The 18,789-nt window shown below is 60.8% G+C and overlaps 4 protein-coding genes across 4 annotated transcripts; 1 reads left to right on the top strand and 3 right to left on the bottom strand.

Annotated features, from left to right (window-relative positions):
- Nucleotides 1-4,032: 4,032 nt before the first annotated feature.
- On the bottom strand, nucleotides 4,033-5,097 carry DCS_04842 (uncharacterized protein; the record flags this gene model as incomplete). The annotated part of the gene is made up of 1 exon (XM_040802148.1): nucleotides 4,033-5,097. The coding sequence occupies one exon, from the start codon at nucleotides 5,095-5,097 to the stop codon at nucleotides 4,033-4,035; it is 1,065 nt and encodes a 354-aa protein (XP_040657181.1).
- A 220-nt stretch (nucleotides 5,098-5,317) lies between these two features.
- Nucleotides 5,318-8,503, bottom strand: DCS_04841 (Actin cytoskeleton-regulatory complex protein PAN1; the record flags this gene model as incomplete). Its single annotated transcript, XM_040802147.1, has 1 exon — nucleotides 5,318-8,503. One exon carries the CDS (start codon nucleotides 8,501-8,503, stop codon nucleotides 5,318-5,320), a length of 3,186 nt encoding a protein of 1,061 aa, XP_040657180.1.
- A 1,139-nt stretch (nucleotides 8,504-9,642) lies between these two features.
- Nucleotides 9,643-13,280, bottom strand: DCS_04840 (leucine rich repeat protein; the record flags this gene model as incomplete). Its single annotated transcript, XM_040802146.1, has 5 exons — nucleotides 9,643-10,848; nucleotides 10,908-11,218; nucleotides 11,273-11,572; nucleotides 11,637-12,097; nucleotides 12,181-13,280. 5 exons carry the CDS (start codon nucleotides 13,278-13,280, stop codon nucleotides 9,643-9,645), a joined length of 3,378 nt encoding a protein of 1,125 aa, XP_040657179.1.
- Nucleotides 13,281-17,261: 3,981 nt separating this feature from the next.
- On the top strand, nucleotides 17,262-18,402 carry DCS_04839 (putative cytochrome-b5 reductase; the record flags this gene model as incomplete). Its single annotated transcript, XM_040802145.1, has 3 exons — nucleotides 17,262-17,427; nucleotides 17,513-18,192; nucleotides 18,253-18,402. The coding sequence occupies 3 exons, from the start codon at nucleotides 17,262-17,264 to the stop codon at nucleotides 18,400-18,402; spliced, it is 996 nt and encodes a 331-aa protein (XP_040657178.1).
- Between the last annotated feature and the right edge of the window lie 387 nt (nucleotides 18,403-18,789).

Genomic DNA, 18,789 nt, shown 5'->3' with positions numbered 1-18,789 from the left:
GACGACGATAAATCGCCTACCCCTCTGTCCCCGTGCATCCGTCGACAGAGGTGCCGTCGGCAGGAATCAAGTTCCCATCTACCGGTACGCCTGCTGCAAGTACTTGCAGTACAACGAATTACAGTACTTGGTTGCAAGTACTTACGTGGACGTCTGGTGCTTGCCAGCCGTGCCCGCGCGTGTACCCGTCCATGCGTCGCCGCGGGCCACCTGTACCTGTGCATGTGCAGTAATGATTAATTACTCACCAGCACGCTTCGCCGTACCGTTTGACTGGTCCCTCTCCCAATCACCAACCAACGCCGTCCGCAACTCACCAGTCGGGACGCGCCCGTCGTTGCTCGCCGCGCTTTGCGCTTTGCTCCTACCATGCAAGGACTAGCTCGAGAGGGCAAAGCAGGCAATGACTAGGTCGGTTTCCCCTGCTCGCCGGACGCCGTGCTCGTACTCGTGTTGGCAATGGCCGGCTGCCTCTGATCGAGCACCAGTTGGTGTTGGTTTGTTTCCGCGCTAGGCATGGGGGGCTCCAGGTGCGCTGGCCGCATCTTGCGACACATCTTCAACGTGCTAGCCTAGCGCCCGCGCCCTGGCTTCGGCGAGATGCCTTCAATGCCCCCTCTCTTCCGTCGCTCCTCTCCGCCGCGCGAGTAAGCGAGCGCTTCCGCCATGCGATGCGCGCGGGCCCGTCTCCGCCTCGTACTCGTCGGACGTCGGGTGACGACGCTCGCCTCGTCCGTCCCGGCGACCCTCGAGGACCTCGACGGAGGCGCATCTGGCGAGGAATGGGTACCCGGATGTGCAGTCCGGTACGTGCAAGTCTTGGCCCCTACTCTGCTCCGTGCAAGCGTCGTGGCCGCATCCGTGCTTGGGCCATGGTCGCCGTGGTGTCACCTTTCCGTCTTGCCGTGCCTGCTGGGCATCGACTGCAGGTACCGGTATTGCCGGGGTGCCTTTTGTTGAGCGCGGCAGCACCTCCAGAGTGTCATGCATCCGTGAGGGCCGTCCGTTCCATCTGTACAGTGCATGTCCTGGAACATTCATGTACTTGCTTGTCCGGGTTACAACTTACAACTAATTAATATAGCACAACTACTCCGTACCGTACCTACACTGACAATCAAGTCGGCGTCACGAGTGCACCCCCGCCCATCGTTCATTCCTCGACCCTCTCGTACGGGTTCATGTTCCCACTGTAGGCTTGCATCGACTGGCAGTCCCCTCCACCCCCCTCTGATTGTGCCACGTACTCAACCCACAGTACAGTGCAGTACACCGCTGTGCTTGCACGCTGTCCCTCCACAGGTCCTCCACGGGTAATACTTGCTTTGGGCACCTCGACAACCCCCTCCACCCTCCCTCCCCTCCTCGCGCTGTGCTCTCGTGCGGCTACGCGACACGGTGACATCATGCCAACCCCTCGCTCTCCGTCTCCGCCAGCTGCCTTGCTTCGTCGACGAGCGCCCGCCTCCAACCTCGACGGCCAGAAGCAAAAGGGGCGACGTCATCGACCGAGGGGCCTCTGCTCGGCGCCCTCCGTCGTCGAGAAAAGGAGGAGTGATGCCGATGCACGATACGCATCGTCTTGGCCATGAGATAAGGCACCCCATGCAGATGCTTGCTTCTTTCGGTACTTGTCCTGCGCAGAGGGGCAGTAAGTACTCCGTGCTACCGTAGATGTGCTCGCACTTTGCTACGTTACATGTTCGATACGACAATACGGAGTACTGGCACGTACTGTACGCACAGTACGGCCACGCTTCCAGGTATGCAAGACACCCCTCCACCAGATTGTACAAGTACACGCAACCCAAGTACGGAGTACACTTACATGTATTACTCCGGCAGTTGATACTCGGCGGCCTACGGAGCACTGCAAGCAAGTGCACAGTATGGATACTCTGTAATACACCAACGGCACAAGTAAGTCCATTAGGTACTAGGTACCTACTACTAAGGTACAGTAGTAGTCTGTGCAGCACAAGTGCTCGTACTGTACTTAGATCAGTGCACTACAGTACTTACTTTAGTAGATCATCTAGATGCAAGCACTGTACATGCTCACCGACAAGCACCTCAATGCTTGTTCACCTGCAAGGACCCTGTAATTACAACTGCAACGTACTGTACGGAGTGCATCGACGATTGCATGCACTTGGCACCTGCTTGCTTACGTAGCCACCAAACTGTACTTTTCTTGTCGCCTTTCATTCATCCTCCTGCGTGGCGAACCTGCATCTTTCATGGACTCTCCCAGCACCCGCCTTCATCCAAGGGCCTACTTCCTGCACCGACGCCGTATCGTCACCGAGGCCTGCATGCATACACTTGCCCGCACAGGCGCGATCCCTACTAGCAGCCCCGATTTTCAGCCCAGTCGGCCATGCGGCATGGGCCTGCCGTCGAGACCGAGACCACGGACGAGGAGCGAATCGACGGAGACGAACACGGAAGAAGGTGCCGAAGCATCCGACCCGAGTCTAGTACCTGGTCCTGTCCATGCGTCGCTCGTCGTCGGCATACACTTGCGTCGCCTACCAGTATCCTGACCGGACATGTTCGTGTGCGTGCATCTTGGTCAAGGTACACCGACTAATGGTGTCCATCGGCAAACCCCCCATTCTCGCGTCTTCCCGGCTCTGGTGTCCATCTGTCCTGTCCCGCTGTCTGCCTGTCTGCCTCTTGCCTGGCCGTCCGCCCGTCTCTGTCGGTCCGTCTCTCGTTCCGCCCCTCCGTCACCGCCGCCTGCAGCAGAGGCCAGTCAATCCGCGACATACGTTAGGTACTGTTCAAGTACGTACGTACTGGGTTCTAGGTACCTAGTATGTAAGTACAACTACAGTAAGTCCTTGTACCAGTTCATGTACCTACCATGCGAGGAATACTGTTCAGTACCCCAATACAATACCCCTACAGACCCCTACAGCATACCGCACATGTATCTGCACGGCAACATTTACAACTACGCTTGCCATAATCTTATTAACGAGGCACAACCCCCTACCTCAGGTACGTGCATGCATGTGCGCATCAGCTCCTCCGTACAATCGTATTGATTCTCGTGAATCCCTCGAATGAATCGCGCCTCCGCCGTCCCTCCCGCTTCTTCCATGCCGTCGGTGCATCTCGTTCCCCTCCACTGCCGCCCGCAATGTACGCTACCTACGTCGTTCGTATCCGTACTTGCATGTGCGGTCGCTTGCCGTTCATTCATGCAGATTCGAGCCGCTCATCTCCATGCATGCCGCGGAACCCTTCCGGCGGGATGGCCCCGGGTGCCGTCCACTCATGACGCAGAGAGAACGTTACGTTTGCGCCGTCCGTCGTCTCTGGACCGACACGCAACATGGTAGCAGAGCAAAGATGGCCGTCCCTTCCGCCGTCGCCCTCGCAGTCATCTCCTTGATGGCATCAAAGCAGATTGATGAGCAACAATCATGCCATGGGGCCATGCCCGTCGTCTCTGGACGACACGCAACATGGTATTAGAGCAAAGATGGCTGTCCCTTCCGCCGTCGCCCTCGCGGTCGTCTCCTTGATGGCCTCAAAGCGGATAGATAAACAACAATCATGCCATGGGGCCATACCCGTCATCTCTGGACGGGCACGCAACGTCGTAGCGGAGCAAAGATGGCTGCATCTTCCGCTGTCGCCCTCGCAGTCATCTCCTTGATGGCCTCAAAGCGAATAGATAAACAACAATCATGCCATGGGCCCGTGCCTCTGGAAACATGCCATGATCCCTGCCTCGGTTCCTGCATACGCGGGACTCGTATGCGTCAACATGCGCCTGCAAAACAGCCTTCACTTGCTCGCATCCGTCTACGGCTCGTATGTACAGCTTCTCAAACGACCCTCCATCCTCGCCGGCACCCGTTCGACCATCCATGTGCCTACCCAGATGGCTCCTCGCGCCCTTCCTACGATGGGCCTCGTCATCTCCGCCCATCACCCCCTACCACCTACCCCCTACTCCCTGGTCCCTACTTGCGCTTCGTACGAGTGCGACATCGCCTTCCCCATCCAGGTTTCCCACTAGTCCAGCACGCGCCCGGCCACCGCCGCCGCGCTCTTGTCCTTTGTCGTCGTCTTCTTGAGCGACTTTCCGAGCTGGATTTCGTTCAGGAAGCCGCTGGGCCGTCCGCCGGATGGCGCAGGCGCCGCACCCGCTGGAGGGGGAGGCGGCGGTGGCGGCGGCGGCCCTCCCATGCCGGCCATGGGAGGCGGTGGAGGTGTGGCCGACGTTGGCATCGGCGGCGGCGGCGGCGGAGGTGGTGCCGATGGTGCTCCAAACCCAGGCATGGGAGGCGGCGGAGGCGGCGGAGGCGGAGGAGCCGCTGGCGCGTCCGAGCTCGGCAGGGGAGGTGGCGACGGCGGCGCGGCCGTTGAGCCATCCGAGCCGGCCATCGCTGGAGGCGGAGGTGGAGGCGGAGGCGGAGGCGGCGGGGACGCGATGCGGGCGTCGCTGGCCGGAGCGGGACTCGCCGGCGACGCGTCCTTGCCGGCCGCCGAGAGAGGGCGCGGCGGAGCCATAGTGCCAAACAGGATGGACGCCAGCTGCGCCGCGTTGCCGCCTCCGGGCCGATCGTCGTCCGAGTCCTCCTCGTCGTCCTCCCTGTCCGAGCCCCAGTCGTCCGAGTCTGCCCGCTTCCTCGTGATGGGACCGGCCGAGGGGACGGGCGTTGCCTTTTGCTCCTGCGCCATGCGATGGAAAGGGTTCGTCGTCGGATCCGACTGCGGCGCCGGCGCCGGCGCCCGGGGGGAAACGTTCGCGCTCGCCGCCGGAGAGGTGGCCGCCGAAGGTTGCGACATCATCTTGAAGTAGGGGTTTTTGCTTTCCGTCTCCGTCGGAGGCGACGTGACCACCGTCGGTGGAGGCGATATGGCCGACGCAACCGGGGACGGGCTGCTCCGTTGCTCTGCCTCTTGGTCCACGGCGTGGCTGCCGCCCGAGGCCTGTGCCGCCTCTCGATCCGTCACCTGTTTCGCCTCCTTGTCGTCATCCGAGGAGCTGTCGCTGTCGTTCATCGACTCCAGCTGACGCTGAAGCTCGAGCTCGCGCTGCTTTGCCGCCTCCATTTCTGCCCGTCGAGCGTTCATCTTGGCCTCCTTCTCCTTCGCCTCGGCCAGCGCCGCCTTCTTCCGTTTCTTTTCCTCCTCCTTCCTCAGCTTGCCTTGCCTCACCTGCTCCTCGAGCGCCTTCAATCGAGCATCCGCCGCCTTCTGCTCCCGTTCAAACTCGTCCTCGGCTTCCTTGGCAGTTTCCCTGCACCGCAAGTTAGTCTTGGCTCTGGCAAGTCAAGGGCATGCGGCATGGCACTCACTCCATCTTTCGCGTCTCGCGAAGTTGACGCTCGTGTTGTTCCGTAAGCCTAGCCTCCTCGGCCGCTCGTGCGGCGTGCTCGCCCTCGGATTCCTTGGCGCCAGACTTGCCCGCCTTCCGAGCAGGCGGCGGCGGCGGCTGCCGAGCATCGGCCTGCGGTGTTTCGCTCGCGGGAGCGGGAGGCGGCACGCCCTGCTCCTCGGCAAGGCGAGCCTGCCGCTCGGCCTCTCGCCGGGCGTCCTCTTCCTCCGCCTGCCGAAGCTTGGCCGCTCGCTCGCTCTTTTCGCGCTCCACCCGTTGGGCCGCGCTCTCTCCGCCGCTCTTGGACGGCGCCTTGATGCCGAGGGCGGCCAAGCGTTCGGCCATTCGCTGTTCGGCCTGCTGCTTGATGAACGCGGCACGCTCCTCTGGCGTCTTGTACGACGCGTACGAGCCGCCGCCGGCGGGGGGCGTGGCGGCGCGGGACGTCGAGACGGGACTCTCGAGCCGAGGGCTGGCCACCCTCTCCGGTCGTGCCTCCTCCGCCGGAGCGGCGGGACGAGCCGGCCGCTGGTCTCGTGCGCGGAGCCGGTTGGAGCGGCTCTCGCGCTGGAGATCAAAGATGAAATCTCGGACCTCGTCCTCGACACCGAGGCCGTCTTCCCAACGTCGCCGCTCGTGCTCGCTCGTGCTGTCCTTGCCGCCCTCCTTGAGGCTGTCCTCGAGGCCGCGAGCGAAATCGCCGACGCTCTCCTCCACGTCGCGGACCATGCCCTCGTTCGTCTCCTTTTCCTGCTTCACCTTGATCGTCTCCTCCTCGAGACGTTTGGGCCCATCGAGATCCTCGGATCCGACGTCAATCTTCTTGCCCGTCAGCGCCGCCGTTCTCTGCTGCATCATGGCCTTGGCTCGAGCCTTGACTCGATCGGACTCGGTCACGGCGCCGCCGGGCCCGGTGCCGACGATGGGAGCGCCGCTGCCCGGGTGAGCCTTGGCATCCTTGAGGCGAAAGAGCTCCAGTCTGGCCTCCATGATGGCCTTTTCCGTCTTTCGCACCTGCGAGGCAAGATCGGGCACCTTGTCGGTGAGATTTTGGAGTTGACGCTTCAACGCCCGCCTCTCGGCGTCGGAATCGCCCGTGGAAAGCGCCGCGTCTGGGTGTGCGTCAATGTCTCCCTGCATGCGTCGGATGCGCCGGTACAGCTCTTCGGCCTCGCGGCGATCTCTCCTGTCGAGAACGTCATCTTCTTCGTTGTTCTTCTCGTCGGCGAAATCCATGGCGTCCAGGAGGATCTGCTTCTCCTTGACTTTCTTGCGAAGCTGATCCAGCGTCAGGTCCTCGTTGGACCCAACCGACGCCGGGGAGTTGGACCTCGCCGAGTTGTCGCCCACCCTGCGGCGGGCGCTGGACCTGTATCCAAAATCCTCGTCGTCGTTGCGAAAGACGGTGGCATCCTTCCGGCCGCCCCCCCCGACACCGGCGGCACCCCGAAACGACCGGTTCTTCATGTAGCTGACGCCCGTCTTCTGGGGGAGGAGGGAGGCGCCCGTGTTCTTGCGCTGGTCCGACTCCTGGTGCAGCATCGACTTGAGCGTGCCTATAGACTGGCTGAAGTTGCGAGTCGAGGGCGGGACGAGCTCGGGAGGTAGCGTGCTGGGGAGGGGGTAGCCGTTGAGCTTCCTGTAGATCAAGTGCATGGCGACGGCAAATTCGTCCAGGTCCAGCCGGCCCTTGTTTCCGTTATCCGACAAGGTCCAAACTCTCTCGAGGTCGGGCTTCTCGAGGCCGCTCTGGCCAAAGATCTCGATGGCTTGATCGCCGCCGATGTGTCCCTTTCCAAAGCCGTCCCAAGCGCGGAACAAATCGTCGTACCGCGTCTTCTCCTCCTTCGTGATGGCCCACGGAATGACGGCATTGCCCCGAAGGCCCTGGGTGGTAAAGGTGCCGGCCTCGCGACCTTGCTGAGGCATCATCCTGGCCTGCAGGGCATCGATGTTCGGCAGCCCAGTGGCCGGCGCGTTGACCAGGCCCCACTGGTTGGGTCGTCCGGTCGGCTGGGCGTTCAGCGGCGCGACGGGCTGGCCGAGGCCGATACCGGTAGGCATCGAGGGCATCGGCGGCAGAGGTCCGTTGTAGCCCGTCGGCTGAGGGTTCTGCATGGCCAGGAAGCCCGTCGGCTGCGACGGCAGGCCTTGGGGCTGGCTCGCGAATCCTGCCGGGCCTGGGAAGCCCGTCATCTGGGACTGGAGCAGCTGGGAGTCGGTCGACTGGAGGAGGGGCTGCTGGTTGGAAGGTGGCTCGGCCGGTCGAAAGCCAGACGCGTTGCCCGCCGGAGGCTTGTCCTCGACGACGCTGAAGCTTATGATGTCCACCATGCTCGACACTTCATTTTTGATGTTCTGCGGCAGGCCCGAGGGCAGTGCCTTGCCCGTCAGCTTTAGGTTGCACAGATACATGGCGAGGGCGAACTCGGGAAAGTATAGCTGGCCGGCACGAGTCGTATCGGCCAACGTCCAGATGTGGGACAGGGAATCACCATCCAGCCGCGAGCGGAGCAGCAAATCCCGGGCTTTATCGCCGGACATGGTCGCCGAGCCCTCGCCGACGGCTGATTTGAAGAGCGTTTCGAACTTGGACTGATCCTGGGCGGTTATGAAGGATAGTCTGATGTTGGGGATGATGTTGCCCTTCTTCCGGTCGGCCGCGCCTTGAGGTGCGGTTCCCGTTTGGAACGAGGCTGCCATCTCGTTGAAGCCGGTGGGCTGCGGCTTCACGGGCACAGGCGGCGGCGGCGCCAAGCCCGAGGTCGGCTGCGGCGAAGGTGAGAAGCCGGTCTGTCGAAGGGGCTGCTCTTGGAACTGCGGCGGCATGGATGGCATCGGCGGGGCCACCGTCTGGAAGCTCGACTGCCGCTGGGGTTGAACGGGGAGTCCCGTGTACTGCTGCGGCAGAGGCTGCTGCTGCTGCTGCTGCTGCTGCTCAAACCCCCCAGGCTGCGTCTGCATCGGATAGCCCGTATACTGCTGCTGGAGTGGTGGTTGCTGACCGAAGCCCGTTGGCTGCGGCACAAACGGGCTCGGCTGCTGCTGTCCCATCTGCTGCCCGGCACCCATGCTGCTGCCGTTGAATGGCGGTGCAGCAAACTGCTGGCCGCCTGGGCGCTGGCTGTTGGGCCCCAGGAAGGCATTCGAGTTGGAATACATGGCGGCAGAATGTCGTCACGAAACCCTGGGCAACTCTCCCTGGCTCGGATGGGGGCTGTGTGCCCCTTTGATGGTTGACGTGGCAGTCCGACAACGAAGATGAACCAACGACGTGGGGCGCAACGATTGCAGAAGCCGTCGGGCAGAAGGTGTTTGCGTACAATTAGGGGTGGGAAGAGCGTTGGATGGCAGATGGTAGATGGCGAAGATCTCGCCAGCCTCGTCCAAGCCTGTAGAGAGATGTGAATGGGAGGACAATTGGTGCAATAATGGATGCCTCACTGCAGAGACCGAGGCTAGCCTAATCTCCCTCCACTCTACGGAGTACAGTGCTGTGCGAGTACTTGTACTTAGTGAGGAGCTAGGGTACTCTGCGAGTCTCATAGGCGCAAGTACGTAAGTGCTGTAAGTAGGTACATACACCTAGTTGTACTGTACATGTACTTTGCCAAACGCCGTTGGGCGATGCTCACTACAGCAGTCAATGATTACCTAATTCATGGGCTCTTCGGTACCTGGCTACCCATTGTCCCTCTTGTTGGAAAGGGGCGTGTTGCAATAATACGGAGTACTTGCAAGTACCTACTGTAGGTATGCGACCATGTACTGTATACAAGTACTTGCTACGGAGTATACTGACACTGCAAGTACTGTAAGTACGGAGTAATGCAGCATTAGTATGCACTGTACTGTACATGTTCACTTGTAGTGCACAGTACAGTACTTACTGTAGTTGCACTGTACGTACTTATATGAACACTTCACCAAGGTGTCCATTCATTGTTGACTGGTAATACGTGTTGCATTTCAAACTTCGCACCTGCAATGGCATCAAGTGCTCTTTGTTTGTATTTGTGCTTTTGATTTTGAACTCGTTTGCATTTCCAGCTTTGCCACCTAGTCAATGCTTGACAAATGTACAGCCAACGGATAGTCTCTGGTCATTCAGACCAAAACATGTAGGGTATCGGAGCCATCTCATGCGTCCCACATATCCAACAACGCCATGCCATCATCCCCAACTCCCGGCGCAGGAAAAAGAAAAAGGAAAGCAACGCAATGAGATGTCGGCATGCAAAATGGCTCAAACAGATGAAGAAGAAAAAAGGCATTCCTCGCGGCGTGACGAGCTCCCCGGCTCAGTCGGTGGAATATGCGCCCCCGAAGCCGTCGGTCGAGGGGCTGGTGGCCGTATCGCTCGACACCGTGGACGAGGACCTCGTCACTCGACCGTGGCCGTCGGGTGCCGACGGGTGCGTCGAGATGGAGTCGGTTCGCTTGCGCGCACACGCAGACTCGTGTGGGCCCTTTCCCGTGCGACGCTCCAAGTCTCGATGGGCGAGGCCTCCGAAAGCCGTGGAGAAGACGGTCTCGACGTCGCTGTCCCTGCGCCTCATTCGGACCAACGACTCGTCCTTGGACGTCTCCTCCTCGAGCTGGACGAACAGCTGCTGGTTCCTCTCCAGCACGAGCTCCAAATCCGCCGCGGCCGCGTCCCACTCGCCCTTGAGCTTGTGAACGAGCGACGGGGCGGGAGCGTTCTGCGTCCTGTCGGTGCGAAACCTCGAGATGACGGAGGATCGTCGCGTCGGCGAAGCTCGACCGGTGCTCCGCACGGACTTGCGGATCGTGTCGGACAGCTCGGCGTCGGAAAAGGCGGAAAAGGATCGAATCGTCGTGTTCGTCTCGAGGTGCTTGATGATGTGCCGAAAGTTGGACAGGTTGAAGTCGTTTGCTTCGCAGTCGAGAGTGTGCAGCGTCGTGTTTCCCGAGATGGCCTCGGCGAGGTCTCCGACGTTGATGTTGAGCATCTGGCTTCGCACCCGCAGATGCTCGATGCGCGTGTTGTGACGAATGCCGCCGAGGGCGTTGGAAAACTCTCGACCGAGTCGACCCTCGTCGAGCTTGGAATCGTAGCCGGAGATGTCGAGGAAGCGCACCGTGTCGTTCTTCTCGAAGAAGCCGGAAACCGCCTGGCAAGCGGTGCTGCTCGCCGCGTCGGGCGTCGAGGTCCCGGCCAGGCTGAGGCACTGGATGGCCATGTTGGCCGTCAAGGCCCGCCAGAGCTTGACGTAGTTGGCTTCCGAGGCAAACTCGACCATCTGCAGAAAGAGGCCCCAGGGGCCGTAGCTGCAGGAGATGGCCTCGCACAGGTCGTCGATGCCTTCGTCGACGCCGTTGCCGTTCAGGTGCATGGTCAGACGTCTCGCCTGCCCCATGGCACGGAACAGGCGGGCTATGTGCCTCCCGTTGAGGCCGCAGCTGTCGAGCCGCACGACTTGGAGGTCACGGGAATTTCCCATGGCGAGGTACGCCGCCAAGTCGTCGACGGTGGCGTCGTTCAGCTAGTCGTCCCGTCAGCACCAAGCGTGTTTCGCGCCAAGGTCGGCGGGGGGTTCCGTACCGTGATTCCCGACAGGTCGAGGTCCCGAAGATGCCACCCTTCCAGCGTCTTCCTATCGAGGAGAGACTCGTCGGTGGTGATGCGCGTGTTTCCGGCCACGTTGAGCGACGTGAGCCGCGCGAGCTTCTTCAGCGTGCCTTGCATGATGTCAAACCTCACGATGCCCTGGTTGTCGGACGTGTCGAGGGATTCCAGCGAACGCCCCTGGCCTGCCAGCCCTGTCCACAGCTTCGAGAGGCTCGCGTCGCCCAGGGCACATTTGGCGAGGTGGAGCTTCTTGAGGTGGACATGGTCCACCGTCAAAAGGTTGGCTGCGGCGTGTCGTTAGCGAGGTTCGCGACGGTCGGCCGAGGACGTCGACGTACCGAGTTCGTCCACGTCGCCGAGTGCGAGCGGATTGCCCGACATGGAAATGGCCTGGCAGACACACATCTGCAGGCTCCATAGCATCAGGATGGGGCGCAGCATCTCCGAGCTCATGGCGCGAAGGCTATCAAGGTCGCACTGAGCCCGGCTCAGCTTGCGATTGCCTCCCTGCAGCCCAAAGACGTTGGTCACGTCGACGCTCCGTATGGACTCGGATGCGAACACCAACGCGTGAATCTCCTGCTCGAGGATGGGCGCCTGGAGAAGAATGGCGTAATAGTCTTCCGAAATCGTCATGGCTGTCTTGGGTCAGCGACGGCAAAGGGGCAAGGAACCGTCAAGGTGAGAGGGGGGGATGCTGACTGCTGAGCGACCGGAAAGCGACGCCATCTCCGTAGGGGGAGTGGTCGTTTTTGCCGACGAGGGCCGACATGTCGACGTCCTTGAAGGAGACGGCTTTGAAGAAGCTGTTGTATCGCAACGCCCTGAAGACGGCGACGAGCTGCAGGGCCGAGTACGAGGACCCTTGGGGGGGAAGCAGGCGAAATGCCGGGTACGGCGGCGTGCTCCATTCGATCTTCCATTCGGGGAGAGGAACGCGGAAAGCCGAGCAGTAGGCCTGCAGGCTGCTCTCGAGGCCGCCGAGGTCGTTGCCCTTGGTCAGCTGCAGGGGTGGCGGGAGCCCCTTGACGTCGAAGATGACGCGCTGAAGGGACTGCGGCCACAGGGGCTTCAGATTGCGGTCCACCTTGATGAGGGCCTCGATGATGCGCCGATACTGAATGCTCGCCAGGTCCAGACGAGTCTCGCGACCAAAGGGTGGACTGGGAGGTCACGCGTTAGCCATCGTCCTCATGAGCGCCGCAAGAGACGAAGGGAAACTTGGGTTAGGGGGGGGGGGGCGCACCGGAAGCACATGACAAACCGGTGCTCGTGCGAGGCCACCGACGCCTTGAACTTGGCCAGCGTGATGGTCCCGTAGGACATGGCCTTGACCCGTAGGTCTCCCGGGAGGGTCGAGTGCTCGGCCTTGAGGACCTCGATGAAGTGGCACATGCAGGGTCCGATGGCCATGTAAAATGAGGTCTGGTCCGTGCTGAGGTGCGGCGCGTCGACGGCCGAGGCCTTCTGGGCCTGTGCGGACACACGCCTCGCGACGGGAAATATGAGGCTCTGGGATGCGTCGATGCCCTCGGCCGATCGAACGATGTGATTGATGCGCGTCCTGAGGTTCTCCGACATGAGCGGTTCGGCGGGGCTCTTCCTGTGCCTCGCCCTCGAGGCGCGGTGGATGGCGAGCAGCCAGTCGTCGCGCTCCTCGGGCAGGGAGAAGCAGAGGAGGGCTTTGCAGTGGGCGAGTCGCGGCCAGCGCGAGAACCAGGTGATGTCGATGGCGGATCCGTGGCCGGCCGAATCCTCGTCAAAGGCGGCGACGATGGACCGCAGGGGAATCTCGAGGCGCACGTCGGCGGTGGAAACTCGGTACCGGTGGTGCTCTCGGCACGCGCCGTTCGGCTGGCTCAGCTGCGGGAAGGCGCCCCTGGCGGCGTCGGCGCTCGCAAACTTGACCAGGCACTGGTCCGACAGGACGAGGTACTCGGAGCGGGCCTTGAGGAGGGAGACGTCGGCCTTGAGAGGGCCGTGGTGGACGAGGTCCATGGTGCGGTAGGGTCGGGGCCCGTCGCCGAGGTAGCCGGGCACGTTGGACGAGGGGACGAGAGAGCCGAGATCCTTGGAGACGCGACAGTGCAGGCGTCCGATGACGGAGCCGGAGAAGGAGGGCGACTTGCGCAGCTTGCGGGTCGAGCAGCTTCGAAGGGAGCCGCCGGCGACCGAGTCGGCCGAGGAGCCGCTCAGGGAGCGAAGGGCTCTCGTGAAGCCGCGCGGGGCCTTGCTCTCGGCCGACTTGGTCGAGGGCATCTTGTCCGGCTCATGCTGCTGATAGCTCGCCGACGGGGTGATGACGAGGCTCGAGGAGCTCCTCCACTTCCACTTTTCGATGCTCATGACGCTCGGCGGACGACGTGTCGATCGTCGTCGATGGAGCGGCGGCGAGGTGAGGTCGGTCGACGGGAGGAAACTAGAGAGGCGAGAGCATGGCGACGATTGACGATTGACGATGACGACGACGACGACGACGACGACGGGAAAGGAGGACTATTGCCGTGGCCGGGGATGGGATGTTACGAAAAAGGGTGCTTCGACGGCCGCCGTGCAGAGCAGCGCCTTTGACGCCGATGTCTCAGCCACCGTCGGTGCGTGTGGGCGATTGTCGAGCAGAAGCGGCCAAAATTCGACGTCCGTATCTGAGACCTCTGCAACCGTCACTCTGGAGACGGACCTGAGGAATTCCTCATGGGTTGCCAACGGTGCTCGGCGGGGAGGGGGATACGAACGGAAGACTGGCGAGGCCGGAGCGCGGCCACCGAACGGCAGCTCGACGACGCAGCCGTGCTCGTCGAGGGGAGCAGGCAGGCACTCGGACGACGGGTACGAGCAGGCAGGACGGAAGCTGACCCTGCCGCGCGCCCAGCCCAGGGCTTACCGTGCAGATGCTAGCGTTCACCGGTGGTGCTGAAACAAAACGAGATCCCGTCGAATATCGAAACGGAGGGATGGCGAATGGCGCGGCGCCGCAACGAGGCCGCTAGCCGTGCGTCCTCTGATCGGGAACGGCGAGGGGGGTAATTATCGCTTATCGTGAGCGTGCGGGAAGGGATTCGGGAGGGAGGACAATGGAGAGGGCGGAGAAGGGGGGCGATGCATTCATCCGCCCGCGAACAGGGACGGCGGGCATCGACGATCACCTGGCTCTCCGCGGCGGCAGGAAGGGGGACTGCGTTCCAGCGGGCCAACAGATCCGGGCAGGCGGCGGAAGGACGACGGCACGATGGGAGGATGCGAGATGATGGGAGGATGCGAGCATGGCCGAGAGGGCCACGGAGGTGGGAGGGGAGGATGCAGCTCGGACCCTTCCCACCACCGCCCAGGACGATGACGGCGAAACCAGCACCTCGCTTGGCGTCCCGCGTACCTACCAGGCGCTAGAGGTGCAGCGACGAGCAGTCGGCTGCCACCTACGTGCGTGCTCCCTGCTGCTCCCTACCGGGTACCTACCCGCCGGCGCTCAGGTGGTACTCGCGCCGTAACAGGCTAGCATGGCGCTCCTAGCACGCTGCTAGGAACCTGCCAACCTGCTGCGGACAGGAGCCAACGGACGCTGGTGTCGTTTTTACATTTTCCTCGCCATCTCGTGGCGAGCTGCGACCTTGACCGAACCTGCCACGGGGGCACCCACTTCCGCAGAGAGCCGCGACGGAAGAGGCACGTCGCGAACGACAAGAGCTTAACGGGAGAGGAATGGGACACGAGGGGGGCATCGACCATGGGCCATGGCGGAAGGACAATGCGGTTTTGCATTCGGAAACGACGTCCGTGGCGACGTAATACGGCATCGGATCATGACGGGAGACGCCCCGTAACGGTTCCCACCCACCACGAGTGCAGATAAGTAATAATAATACAGTACGGAGTACGGAGTACATTTACGTGGACCCAAGTACACCTGCACCGTAGCACTCGTGGGCGTACTGTAAGTACAGGTACTGACTGCATCGCGGGGAAGAGGGGGCACGGTGGACAGGGGGAGCGGCAGGGGGGCGCGGCTACGGAGGGGTGGGGGGGGGCGGTGACATCAACGGAGCCGGGGAGATTGTCCACTGTGGTGGCTAAATCCGTTAGCCTAAACTCTCCTGCGCGATCGACGAGTAGGCTCGAATGACGAAGCCGGGCCGAAGGACAACAATGGAGCACAGCAAACGTCAAACCGGATAAACTTGGGAGGTGCCTTGGCACTTGACCCCTTGTCGGTCGCGGGGACAATGCGACCACGCCGATAACGTGCCCTTTGTAGGCGTGCTAATTTCCTCCAGCAGGTCAGGTGAGGGGTCACCTGGCAGACAAGTCGACATTCGTGGTGGCCAACCCAGCACAACTATTGCTGTTGGTGTACGACTACTGGTACTGTGAAATGTACACCAGGGCGGCCAACGACAACGGCATGTACGGATGCCTCGTACCAGATTCGCAAGTATTTGTACTATTCCTTGTAGAAATGGAGAGTACGAAGTACGGCCGCCACTCATCCCGACGTACAACAACTGCATATAAGTACAAGTACGGAGTACGGAGTACATACATATTAATAACATTATGGGTGCCATTCCTTGCAGAAATGGGGAGTACGGCCGCTGCTCATCCTAACCTGCACCAACTGCATGTACGGATACATGAATATGCCGTGATTGCAAGTACTGTACTCCGTATTGATACTTGTGCTATTAATATTCCTTGTACTCCGTATTGATGGGAGTACGGCCCTGCCCATACCAGCGGGCAACTGCATGAACCGTACCCGTACCTGCACAGCCATACTGTACCCGTACCTGCACAGCCATATTGTACCCGTACTCGCACTGCCATACTGTACCCGTACTTGCACTGCCATACACCTAGTACGAATCGTCCCGCGGTAGTTGCCGGGACCACGGATAGTCCCATGTGCCATTCGGAGCGATTCCCTCTCACTCCGCACCCATCCACCGTTGGAGCTGGTACCATTTATTTGACATGCCTCGGTAGCGGTGCCATGAGCGACGCCTCCTCGGTGGCGACGACCTTGATGAATTCCCGTAGTGCACGGTCAACTGAGCACGCCGGCTCCAGCCAACCGCAAGACGTCCATCTCCCTAGAGTCTCCCAGCGGGCATCTTCCTTGTGCGTATACGGGGTTTGCGCGGATCACGTGTCTCGTGGATCGAGCACCTTGTGGGTGTGCTTCGAGGCAGACATTCGGAGGCATCCGAGTTTACGTTGCCAAGGCGTGACTGACTTTTGGGCATGGCCGTTCCGTGCTTTGGCCGCTTCCGTTCGGCTGACGCCGTCGGTGGTTCCCCGCATGTCCTGCGACGATGACAGTCCACGCATGCTGCGGAGAGTGGACGTCATCAGTTTTGATGACGATAGTGTTGTGGGTAGGTATTCTCGCCGCCTCGTCTGCGATGTCACGTGGCAGGCATGAGAGCTCGCATTATATGCACCGCCGCGTTTAATTCATTGTCGCGCTCTCCTATCGGGTGAATCACGGCCTTGTGGACACATCCTTGGGCTTGTCATCATGCGCTCTAATATTTCCCTTCTGCTCACGGATCGTTCAGGTCGATGGATGGCGCACGTCGATGGCAGTAACTGCGTCCAAAAACATGGCCATGATCCACAACCAGCTTTTGCTTCCAGTATTCCCCATGCATTTTCATGATACAGATAGAGGCAATGTCATCATAAAACAAACAAATCGGCTTCCAAGAGAACTAATCATAAACAAATCGGCTTCCAAGAGAACTAATCATGGAGAGGTTCCCTATCCAACGACGGTTGTTCCGTGACAAGACTCTAGGGTAGCTACGGACTGGGAATGCTGGCAGCATCTTCCCCCCTGGGACTAACTCGAATGCTGTACGGAGTACTTGTACTCCGTACTTAAGTACTGTAATTAAGTACTTAGGTACGTGTTAGTACGGAGTATTTGCTTGCTGTAATAACTGTAGCACGTGAACTACAAGTAGGCCGGCCAAGGTGCACTTGCACTGTAAGTACTAATACTGTATCACTGTACAAGCACAACCACATGTGCTAGGTATGTAGTTGTACTTATCAATCTTGTACCCCGTAGCTGTACTGTAGTGCAGAGTCCAAGTACAAGGACAATGCCATACTCTACAGAGTAATAGGACCCGCGCAGTAATAATGGCTGCCAATGCATCTCCACCACTCGGGTCCCACCTGTAAAATTTGACGGGCCTGATAACCTCCGGTTCAGGTACCGACAGACCATCGTCAACAATTGGTCGCTGCCAGCATTCACCAACGAACCTTTCTCGTCCGTGCCTTTGACCGTTCAACTGCAGCAGACACCCCCCGGCACCCATCATGGCCAGCACCTCGCAGGACTCGTGGATCGCGCGCCACTACGTCGACTATGTCTACGTCCCCGCTTCCCTGCTCGTCGTCGGCACCCTCATCGTGAAGAGGGAATGGGTCGCCTACTCCGTCATCCTCGCCCTCGTCATGGGCGCCTACAACTTCTGGAACTTCCGTGAGTGCACCTGCGTCCAAGCCTCCCCCCCCCCCCCCCCCCCCCCCCGGGCCCGTCCCGCCTTGACTGACGTGTCGCTCGCCAGAGATCAAAAAGGTTCTCAAGCCCGACGTCTTCCAGGAGTTTGAGCTCGAGGAGAAGACCGTCATCTCCCACAATGTCGCCATGTCAGTCGCCCGCCGGCTCGCCGCGAGCGTGCTCGATGCTAACGCGAGACGCAGTTACCGATTCAAGCTGCCCTCCTCCCGCTCCATCCTCGGCCTCCCCATCGGCCAGCACATCTCCATCGGCGCTCCCCTCCCCCAACCCGACGGCAGCACAAAGGAAATCGTCCGCTCGTACACGCCCATCTCCGGCGACCACGAGCCTGGCCACTTCGATCTCCTCATCAAGTCGTACCCCCAAGGCAACATCTCCAAGTTCATGGCTTCTCTCATGCTGAACCAGACCATCCGAGTCCGCGGTCCCAAGGGTGCCTTCGTCTACAAGCCCAACATGGTCCGCCGCTTCGGCATGATCGCAGGCGGCACCGGCATCACGCCCATGCTCCAGATCATCCGCGCCATCATCCGCGGCCGTGCCGATGGCGACAGGACCGAAGTCGACCTCATCTTTGCCAACGTCTCGCCTCAGGACATTCTGCTCAAGGAAGACCTCGACGCGCTATCCGCCGAGGACAGCGGCATCCGCGTTCACTACGTCTTGGACAATCCCCCGGAGGGCTGGACCGGCGGCGTCGGCTATGTGACGGCCGACATGATTACCGTGAGAATGGACCCTTGATCGACTGCCCCTCCGACGGAACGGCTGCTGACCCGATACCAGAAATGGCTTCCCAAGCCTGCCGACGACGTCAAGATCCTCCTCTGCGGCCCCCCTCCCATGATCAGCGGCCTGAAAAAGGCCACCGAGAGCCTGGGCTACAAGAAGGCTCGCCCCGTCAGCAAGCTCGAGGATCAGGTCTTTGCCTTTTAATGCCATGCCCGGCTGTTTGGCAGACTAGTCACCCGAACCTTGTCGCCTGTCAACCGCTTGGTATGTGTGCTGATACTCACGACACGCCGGAGACACCGCCGCTGCCGTTCTCTGCCGTGCGAGCGTACTTGCTTCGCATGCAGCATCGACGAGCAGCAGGTCGATGAGCAGTGCTTGCATGAGGGGATTTGGGGTGGTGAGAGCGGGCAACAATGACCGGGCCGCAAGCCGATGAACACGCTCGGGCTGGATCATGGCACCCTGAGGCGAATCAAGTACTCGAAAAGTAGGATACTCGTATGAATAAAAGAATCAAGGGAGGCCACCCGGTCGTGCTAGCTCTCCCCGGCAACTTCACGTTTCCACGTTGGGCGGCGGCCTCCCAAG

The sequence above is a fragment of the Drechmeria coniospora genome, chromosome 02 (genome assembly GCF_001625195.1).
Source record: "Drechmeria coniospora strain ARSEF 6962 chromosome 02, whole genome shotgun sequence".
NCBI lineage: Eukaryota > Fungi > Ascomycota > Sordariomycetes > Hypocreales > Ophiocordycipitaceae > Drechmeria > Drechmeria coniospora.
Note: the sequence above shows the minus strand (reverse complement) of the source record. Positions and strands in the feature narration are given on the sequence as shown.